The sequence below is a fragment of the Sitodiplosis mosellana genome, unplaced genomic scaffold (assembly GCF_009176505.1).
Source record: "Sitodiplosis mosellana isolate CC-2019 unplaced genomic scaffold, AAFC_SMos_1.0 Smas_scaffold_1, whole genome shotgun sequence".
Classification (NCBI taxonomy): domain Eukaryota; kingdom Metazoa; phylum Arthropoda; class Insecta; order Diptera; family Cecidomyiidae; genus Sitodiplosis; species Sitodiplosis mosellana.
In genome coordinates, this window is record NW_022595244.1 from 22,419,701 (window position 1) to 22,430,765 (window position 11,065).

Consider the following 11,065-nt stretch of genomic DNA (forward strand, 5'->3'; position numbering starts at 1 on the left):
TTTCGATTTAGATATCAATGACCTGTCATTCATGCCAAGAGTAAATTCATGACTATCATTGATGTAGACTCCATTATCTAAAATACAAATGTAACAATCGTCTTCGATTGAACATACAGCTGTCAAGCTCTGTATATCGAAAGATAGAAACAGAAACGATCGTTGTTCATCTATTTCTGGTGATTCAGTTTGATTGTGGTTTTGCAAGAGATTTGACATTTTGATGTGCTTTTGTTCCATCATTGCAGAGATACCATCGACAAAATCGGTTTAATTAATAAATCTTACATTCGATGGGCATTCATGCTTCACTTGATATTTCAAGAGCTGAACGGACTTGTGTAAAGGTGACCAAACATCGACATCATAGATGACACATTCATTTTGACCACAATTCAAACCAAATACGTCATTTGCACATAATACAATGTATTTGGATTTAACTATGGACATTTTCTATGTGATTTGTTTGCCAACATCTCAATATTTGTTCATTGTTTCAAACTACTGAACCCTTAACAACGGAATCGGACATTGCGGTTTCCCAAAATCAAATCCATCACATGACGATTGAAATTAAATTGAATTTCATTGCAAAAACCGATATTCCAATTCTATAGAATTATCATGCGAGATTATAATCTCAATGATGTACATAGTTGAAAGACATCAAAAATACCATTTTTCAAGTTGTTATTTTCGTGGTTCAACCATGAATCATGGTCCAAGATTAACAATATCAAGAATTGAAATCAATGGGATTCTTTTGGAAATCCAATAGCTAATACAGAAATTTGTAAAGTGGTTTTACTCCAGTTGGCCGACACTCTTCTCTCAAAAATAGAAAAATCTAGATTTTGCACCGCTTTGTTTTGATAACTATTGCTCCTCCTTTAATCTTGTGTATCTTCAGTCTATAAGAAATCGATATTGCATTAATGTTCGTAATAGCATCATTTCGTGAGAAAGCGAATGTAACACCAAGTCTGATTATTACAAAATGGTGATCCATTGCAGTTTACATGTTGACCATGGCCAATGTTGGCTTTGTGCAAATGAAATTCGCTTTGTTCGTGTACGAACCCACATTATAATGTAATAGGAGAAATGGGATTTTATTTCATTTTACAAGATTAACCAACATTACGGCACTGTTCCAAGAACACTACTATGCAGTAGCCTATTTCACCAAATGTTTTCGTGAAAAGTTTTCATGAGATTTTCTCCTCAAGTTTTTTTGGTCAAACAAATATATCTAAATCTCAATAGAAACCTGAAAATATTCTCATTTTTTTTACATTATTTTGAGCGCCAACTTGAAATTTCGAGATTTTTTCACAAAAATGTGAGATCACATCATGGTTGGCTCAAAAATAAATGAAAATTTAAAATTTGCGCTCAGAATAATGCTAGGGGAATTTAACTCTTACGAGTTCAGCATGTTTTCTGCCAGTTTGCTTGATTCGCGGAAGTTCGACGCGTTCGTTGTACGTACTGACGCGCACGGTCACAAGTTTACACAAGTTTGTTTATGGTTTTGCGCGTTTTTCAAGTTGTTATTTGACCACCAAAACGCGTTTCAAACTAAAAATTGCTTGTTTACGTGTATAAAGATTTTTCACATCCTTTCCAAAAGTTGAAAGATTTATATAATTATAAAATGGACAAAGGAAATATTTTTAAAGAGCTGGAGAAAGTGTTGGAAAAGTTAATCCAGATATAATAAATGGAACGACTGATGTGTGCGCGTCGTCCAGCTTCAAGTTTGCACACGAACTCGCGCGCGTTCGCGCATGTTGTTTTAATACGGAACTTGTCAACTGAGTGGAATCATGCAAGTTCTCTGGTGAATGTAACAATTTCGTGCGCGTTTATATCATTTTTTTTACAAGTTTTCACGTAGTTAAATCCCCCTAGGAATAATGTCAAAAAAATGAGAATATTTTCACTTTTCTATTGAGATTTTCTCATTGCTACATTTAGATACAATTGTTTCACGAAAAAAACTTGAGGAGAAAATCTCATGAAAACTTTTCATGAAAACATTTGGTGAAATAGGCTGCAGAATCAAAATTATCAAGTTTGCGTATGCAACGGGTATATCTTGATTATCGAAATATGGGTAAAATATTTACAAGACTAAATATTCATAAGAACAATAGAAGCGGTTCTGAAATTTCAACCAAATATGCTCTATTCATTCGTGATCAAATAAAACCACAACAGAAACAATTCTCGGCAAACTATATGTGTACTTTTTCCCGATATAAAGCCCGGAATTTAAAGTTATTCCAAATATGCATTGTTCGCTTTGTGTAAAATCGAAAACATTCGTACTGAATCGACTCGTTCGCTTGAATATATTCCGGGGCTGAGAATCAATAGGCGTGCACAAAGGAAGACAAAGCTATCACTTACGATATCCACATTTACGGTATTATGTACTTCAATTTAAGCGGCATAATCGAAAGTACTTGGTTGAATATTTGCTACTTTTCTACTCTATTGCTTAGCAAAACTTTGTTCACATTGTGTTGTCTAAATCAAAAACGGCGCACATTTTATTTACTAATTGAAAAATGAAAGAGTCGTTGATGTTCCACTACGAATGATGACCCATTTGGCATTACATTCGTCTATTGCGTATGCTACAATATATTCAAGAGTTGAACATGAAAACTCTTCAGTTTGGCATTAATTTTGAAACGTTGGAAGATGCGTTCCAAGTTCATTTTCAACATTCGACAAATTCAATCACATCGATGGCATTCAGCCTATTTCTTAACTTTTCTATCCATTAAAATTTCCATTTGCATATAAACTTTTATTCCGTATGATTTTGATACCGAAAGCTCTTTGCAATACTTCGACAAGAGCATGAGAAAGAGTGGAAACGAGCACCTTGAACACTGAAATCCTTTTATAACTTTACATCCACTTCGAAGCTGAAGACAGCTCACGTAATGAGATAACGAACGTTTGCATAAAATACTTTCACCAACACGAAAATTGAATGGATCCAAAAAGAGAGAACAAGAGAGTGTAAGAAATAGAGCGAGCATCGTAAAAGTGAAAGAAAAAAACTGAACATTTCTCTCTCGCATCTCCCGACAAAATTGATGTTAGTGATTCTGATTTTCGCTTATGCGAAAAGCATTCAGTCGAAAGTTTTTGCATCGTTATTGCAAATATTTCCACCATTCAATTTGCATGTCTTTTCGATGGACCGCAATAAATAACGAGGCAAGCAATAAAAATATAAAAATATCATTATCAGACTTTGGAAGCAATCAGCAAGGCTATTGAATTAGTCCGTCAGACCTTTTTCGGTGACGACATAACCAAAACAGGCGACGTTTTCAACAGAAAAACTCCTCTTTTGTAGCGGAAATTTATGAAGTTGTGAGAGAGAGCTTCAAAAAGTTTTAGCGTTGCATTTTAAATGAGTCAGTACGGTCAAAAGAAGAGTGCATGTAATTGATAAAAAGAAAATTGTAGCAAAAGTTTAAAAAAAGAAAGTTTTCTTTCAATATTTTCACGATGTCGATGGAATGCAAACTCGTATTTTCAGAGCGATTTCTGCTGAAGCGGAGTAGTACATCAATGCAGAAATGATGTCAAATTTCATTCAGTTGCACGATGAAAAAGTTTGAAAGCTTTGAATTCACTTCATCATGGGGCTTGTTTACGTTTACAAAAAGCGACGATGACGATGATGATGATAAAGAAGAAGAAGAAAAGAAATGAGAGAAAGCGCCAGTTGGGAAAGTCTAAATTGAACCATATTTTTTTCCTCTATCGCTCGTCATTCGCTTTAAAGCTATTTGGCTTTCAGCGAATAAAAAGACTTTTCGACGGGTCCATCATCAAAGGGAATTGCACATCCCTCAAGTTGTGAAATTACATTAATACTACCTACTTCCTATTTCAATCATTCGCGTTCAACGTAGGAGATCACATTACCCAGTCTCTGATAAATCCAACGATAAACTATCAACGAATATGAATATAAAAAAAAACTAGAGATAAAGAGAGCGAGCAGATGTATGCAACCGACCAAACGACTCGAATATTGCGCATGAATATGGTGCTGCTTTTCAATTTCCATAAAAATATGCAAACATCGCCTAACAGCCAAACGGAAGGTTCATTTAATTTCCGTTTTCGTTCGAGGCACAGCACTTTTTTTGCCTCCTTCACTAATATGGTTTTACTATTTGAACTCGTTTTTTCTAACATTTCTATATGTACTCTTCTCTCTTTCTACACAGGAATGGAACGATTACAAATTGAAATGGAATCCAGATGATTATGGCGGTGTCGACACATTACATGTACCATCCGAACACATTTGGTTACCGGATATTGTATTATACAACAAGTGAGTATCGTAGTGTAGTGAGCATATATATGTATTTGCGCCGGATCATTTGTGGAATTTAAGCATCGAGAAAACCATAGGTCAGCACATACTATGTCGAATTGAAAGGGGTTTCAAGGCGAACTCCACATTGTGGCCCTGAATTTCTTTTTGCGGTTGCGACGGATATGATAGAGTCAAACGAGATTTTGAATCACTTATGACGGTCATGAAAGGTTTGAGCCTGGCAAAAATTTAACATTGATTTCGAATTTAATTGGGTATTCCATGAGTACTATTTGTAAAGTTCTCTTCATTATTTGCGGTTAGTTCTAGGCTCTAGTTGGAATTTGGCATGAACATTTTTGTAGAAAAAAAATATTTTCCGAAAGAAAAAATGAAACAGTCTTATAATAGCCAACTTTTCCTATACAAAACACATTCTTTTTTTAATTCAAGCTTTCATTTGTTGCGTTGAAAGAATATTGCTGTAATTGCTTAATAATGAGTCTTAAAATTATTATCAAATAATGACCTCATATACAAGAATTGTTTAGGCAATGTTCACTCGTTTGTTTGAGCGTTTCGATTAAACTGGAGACCGTTTGTTGAACTAATCCGAATTTATGATGAATTTAGTCTCTAAAATATCAATCCATTATTATGATCCAGGTCTTTGATCACATAGAATATTGTTGCTGGGTATTATAGTGCAGTTAAGTGAGGATCCTCGGGATTATCTGAAATTATTAGAATGATGCTTCATCTATGGATAAGTTAGTTATATAAAGTTTTGGATAAGCCATAAATTAATTATACACATCATCCCTTCGAAGTGAATCAATATTCTCGTCATCACTTACTAATTGATAGTGGATGTGTTGATTGGGGCAGCCGCATTCGAACAATGTAACATTTACTTCTCGGACGAACACATCACCTGTTTCATATTGTTTATTTAAATCGTGAAAACGATACGCTTATAACAGTTTTAATGATGATGAAAGCTGCAGCATAAAATTCGAAGCTATTAACAAACTTATTTCATATCAATTGCTCGAAAATATGCTGGTATGCACCATAAAAATGCCCCTTTTTCCGGAACAAAAAGTGAGTGCGCATCGTAAAACATGTCGTAGGTAAACCGAAAGCTTATTGGAAAAAGTAACATTAATTATCGTCAAGCTAAATAGCATTTCGTTACTACTGAAACATAATGTAGAACATTGTTCGCTTGCATGTGCATGTTCACGTTCACGTTTAGCCCAAGACCGGTGACAGTATTGTGATTCAATGACCTCAAACTGGAGCGGTTTTAATCTAGGGGTTTCATGCAAACTCGAAGGCCGAAGATTTTACTAAATAGCTGGAAATAAAACCATTTTATGTGTAAACTATAGATATTGCTTCTTTTTATTCATAAACTCGAATTTTTTAGAATTTTTTGAATCTAAAAATTCTGGAATTGGGTTTTGGTGGATCCTCAGGATTGTTCAAAACCGCTCCTGGTTCTGGAAGTGGATCCTCAGGATGGACCAGGGCATTGCCAAACCCAGTCTGATCCATCCTGAAGATCCACCAAAACCCACTTCCAGAACATAATTCTCAAGGTGAATGTTAAAATATCTCGAAATAATACGGATTTTGGTGAATCCCAGAGAATGTGAGAGAAAAGAGAGAAATTTTAGATGAATTTTAAGTTGCATGAAACCCCTAGGTTTTAATTGTATAATAATGGAGAGACATAGAAAGAGAATCGTCCAAAATCTAATCACATAAAAAAGAGTGCTGTCCTAAATCCAACGGAAAATAACTAATGACACTGCCTTGGGGAAAATCGGATCGATGACAAAAACCATGCACACATTGCACATGATTCGATGATTCGAGTGCTTTCGTCTCTCCCGTTTTCTTTTTATCAATGCAGTAATATTGGCCGATGGAGTTTTGCTTGTTCAGCACACACACACACACACGCACATACATAAAAACTGGTGGATGGAATGCAATGCAATGTAATGTATTTGAAAATGGATTTGGTCTTACAATCGCAAGCAGAGAATACCGTTTGCTGAGATTCCATTGGGCCCTCGTCGCTTGACCATTACCTTAACATCTTCGAAATTTTCACTCGAAAATGTATAAGACGTAACATAACCGATGAGCTCAAGCCAAGAAAATGCTTGCAGCATCAAGATTACAATTGGGTTAGAGGAAACATTTTGATTTCGCAATTTAACGACATTTTACGGCATCGAGAAAGAATTGCAGCAAAGTTTTATTACATTTCGGATGTGAAGCGAGATGATGAAACAAATAAATTGAAAATTTCGTTTGACCGGAAATTAAACGAATTCCATGAACGAAATAACAAGTCGTGCGGGCACAGAATAATACGAGAAAAAACATACCATGGGTTTTGATGTTGATTTAAGAAGGAATTCGATCAAAACTATTGACAAATAAATCCATTCACAAGCATACTGCAGATCCACTGTGCAAACAAACACAAGAACACAGAGAGACATTTCAATTTACTGGTAAACACACCGATGACAGATTAGTAATGAAATATCTGCCGGTAAAGTGGAGGGGATGCATAACGCAACTCATCTGCAACGTAATAGAGTCAGTGTTTCCAATGTAATTGCGAATACTTTGATGTCTTGCGCTGTATACACACGAATTGACAGCGCTAATGCTCTTATGACTGACATTGTTGTGTGTGCTCGCACATCAATTTTCACACGTTGAATGAGAAAGCGTTATTCGCCCATTTCTAACAGCAAAAGGTGCTAAGACCGAGGTTCAAACTGACAAGAGCATCATTGAGGATAATCCAAATAGCAATTTTCAAAAGCTTCAAACAACACACAAAGAGAGAGAGAGAGAGAGAAAGGGGCGAAGAGCAAAATAAAACACGATGCTTTGTTCCATCTTTTTTCATTCCATAGATTTTCGTTCAATTTTCTCGTCAAAAATTCTTTTGAAATAGATTGTCTAGAGTATTAAATTTTCCCGTTTTAACAGTTGAAAAACAGAATAACAAAAAAAAAAATAAGCTGCCATACACAATGGTGGTGGAAACACTCGAGTAGATGTAATTAGATCAGATAAAAAAAAAGAGCGTAACTTGTTGAGCGCAACAAATTGGAGCCAATTCTGTCGAATAAATTAGCGTGTTGCTAATGTATTCATTGCATTGATTAGTCGTGAACAAAATTAGTAAAGTGTAATTTGCCTATGTTTCTTGTCGATTTTCATTTAGTGCTAAAAATTGCCAGACATGATGCAATTTCGCAGCAACCAATGGAATCGAGCGTACTTCTATATTTTCGGTCGTAAACCAATTACCGCAATTTCAGTCTCTATCTCTATCTTTTTCTCTCTCTCATGCGCGCAAAACAAATAAAATTTCATTTTACAAAAACAAGATTAATTGCATTAGAAGTGGACGAAGCGTTCGCACAGCTGTCTCATCATAACAGATGCTAATTTTCATATTCTTCACTGTCTCTCAATGGACCGATTATTCTTCATCGCAGACATTATGGTTTCGCTAGTATGAAATTCATTCGATTTGGGAGTGCGTATTTTATAAATGTCAGAGCATTGGTTCTTTGTCCGTGGAACAATTGTGCCTGAGCTGGTGTACATGTTTCGGGCGGATATTTTCTGTAAGATAATTTTATAATGCATAGAATATGCGCAAATATAAATGAAGTTATCAATCGTTTTCGAGCTATAATAATGAAATGCAATCGTTTATATCCATCAGAAAATATTTTCCCGGCATATACTCGACACCATCAAAAGAATAAAATCGCTTTCATGTCGATAGAATTTAAAAAGTATAATTTCCGAACCATATTCCCGGGCAACAGACTCATAATGTCGGCTTCGTTCAACAAATTAATGCTGAAGTGTGTTTCGAGCTTAATTCAATTTTGACCCTCGTGTCTTACTCAAGACAGATCTAACCATTGAAATATTCCATTTGTCTTGCGTTATGCTATGCTTATGGTTATGAGAAAAAAAAATGACATGAATGCAGATGGATCCAACGATGGAAGCACTTTATATTCATTCGAACCAAGTACGCACGCGGGCAACCTGAGCTTTGATATGACAAATATAAATTGAAATCTCTCTTCAATATTAAATTGAGAATTGAGACTTGAGCAATGAAGACACTCTTCTCTGAAAAGTATCATCAAATCAACAGAAAATATATCAAATTTAATCTAAACTGTCATCGGAAGACGCAATTTTCGTAATGAACATTATTTGAATAGCAAATATAATTGCACGATGAGTTGCAACGCATTGAAAAACACAGCACTGATGAATTTCAACATGTTTGATAATAATTTGTCGCATTTTTTATTCGTGACCAATTCTAACGACGAAAAGCTGGTTTTTTTTATCCTATGTCGAAGTTTCTTAAGAAAATTTCGTTATTAAAATATTCATTCATAGCGATTGCGTTTCAATTTATTTGAGAATTTATGAAATGTGCATTAAAATTTATTGGACATCATTCTTTGATCAATTCCTTGGCATTCCAAACCGAGTCCATTCAGTTGTTAGTTATACGAAATGAAGAAGGGTAGAGAGTACAACACCGCAGTGTCATTGAAATGAATTGACTTTGACGACCATAATTTCAAATTTGGAACTTTTATCCGTTTTTCAATTTCCTGTCCGGGCATTGATTTCCCTCCCTTTCTCTCTCCTACCCATATGAAAGGCTCTCGTTGTTCGATGCCAAAATCTGACCATGCATGAGTTTAATTTATTACTTTTTGGAATTATTTATGCTCATGCACTTTGGTTTTTACTGATCCTTTTTTTCTCTCTCCACTTTATTTGGTGGAAGGGATGATTTTGGAATGCACTCTTGTGTACATAATATGTTAATGCCGTTTGACATGGCGCCTCCTGCATCCAGAAGCACTTACCATTCGGCAGCTTGAAAAAAAAACACTTGAGTATTTACACAATAACGCCTTCCGTGACCTGCGATTCGCTTTTTGCAATCACATGACATGTAAAAGTGCAATGTGTTATTTTTCTGGGTGTTCCCAAGAGACAGACAAACATTCGAATTTGTTAGGTTGTCAATTGCACTGTGGCCATGCATACAATGTTAAAGTTTATCAGAGCAGAGTTTGGTTTGAAATACGCTTCGTTGCACTCCAAAGCTTATAAACCTTCACTTTTTCATATCAACATGTTACTTCCAACGAAATATCATTTTTACACTACCCAAAAACATTCGGATTTTATTGTCAACTCAAACATTGCGTCAAATTCACTATACATTGTACCAAGGTATTTTGTGTATACACAAAGTCAAAGCTGCTGCAGTAATTGTGTTTCATCTAAACATTTCAATTTGATTTCTGGTCAGAGAAGTTTTTTTTTCACTTTGCATCGAATGCTGTCGACACAGGCATTTATAAATGGCAAAAATTGAGAAAAATTTAATTGTACTGTTCGTTATTATGTTCCACATTGTAAATAAACCCGCTTGCAAAAGTTAACGAATCCACCGAAATTGATGTGTGCTTTTATTTTTGTTCCATTTTAGCTTGTTAGCTGAATGGCCTTTGAGTTTTTTTGCATAAATTAACAGTTGTTTTGTGAGAACCAAAAATTGTGTTTTTTCCTCTCTCTCTCTCTCTCTCTCTCTCTCTCTCTCAGCAAAAAAGCCGCCTCGTTTTTGCTGTTTTCAATGAGAATCGAATTAATATACTGGTTAAAAAGTTTACAATGAGTTTGCGAACAAGTTTTAAATTGATTAATGAAAGAATCGCTGACATTACGTCAGTATTTGACATTCGGTGTGTTTACACCTTTTTGAACAGAGAAAGTTTTTGACGGGTTCCGTCATCGTTCGTCAGAAAAGCTTGTTCAAGTTAACAACTACAGAAAACAATGTCGAACCTATAGCACAATATCCATCAAACCCAAAGAATTCAACATTCACATTTAATGTCACAAACAGCATACCTGTTCCAGGAGAAGTAGTTTCACTGCTTAATTGCTTTATTAGTGTACACACGATGAGTTTGAACATGTTTCGCTTGAAATATCCGGTAAAAATGTCACAAATTTTCCCCTTTGTTCCCAATGAGAAAGTGAATTTTAAAAGTTTCTCACTTGACGAAAAACCTCAAATGGGTGTGAGTGTTTGGATGAAAACTTCGTACCATCCATTATGTGATGAAAATTGTTTTTTTTTCGTTTGATAAACAACACAATCAACAATACAAGCTACTCTCAGTGGTTGCCATGGATGTGAGATTTAAAACCACGGAAACCAATGAAATAATACGAAAATTGATTCCATTGTGACCCCGACCATATTTATTATCCGTATTGTCATGGTCGAAACATTGCTGAAATCGTTTTGTTTTCTCTTACAATTTTTGTGTTGACATGGAGTCTCCAAAGACATCGACTGAACGAGCAGAACCAAAACAAAGTGCTTTTGTTTAGATTAAATTTCAATCACAAGGCGAAAGCATTTGGTATCCGGACAAAATTCCCAAAAAAAAAATTCCCGATCCACAAAATTCCCAAAAAAAATTCCCGAAAAAAAATTCCCAAAAAAAAATTCCCGAAACGAAATTCCCGAAGACAAAATTCCCGGAAAAAAAATTCCCAAAAAAAAATTCCCAAAACAAAATTCCCCAAAAA

At 35.1% G+C, this 11,065-nt stretch overlaps 2 protein-coding genes across 2 annotated transcripts in view; both read left to right on the forward strand.

Moving 5' to 3' along the window:
- The window catches only part of LOC129575682 (uncharacterized), a 203,090-nt gene extending 193,078 nt beyond the window's left edge, over positions 1-10,012 (forward strand). Inside the window, exon 4 of the mRNA XM_055459619.1 lies at positions 10,002-10,012. The gene's annotated coding sequence lies outside the window, so the exon portion shown is untranslated. The remainder of the gene's footprint in view (positions 1-10,001) is intronic.
- Positions 1-11,065, forward strand: part of LOC129575718 (acetylcholine receptor subunit alpha-like 1) — a 165,887-nt gene that overhangs the window by 132,328 nt on the left and 22,494 nt on the right. Inside the window, exon 7 of the mRNA XM_055459668.1 lies at positions 4,272-4,381. Within this exon, the coding sequence (XP_055315643.1) occupies positions 4,272-4,381 (110 nt within the window). The remainder of the gene's footprint in view (positions 1-4,271; positions 4,382-11,065) is intronic.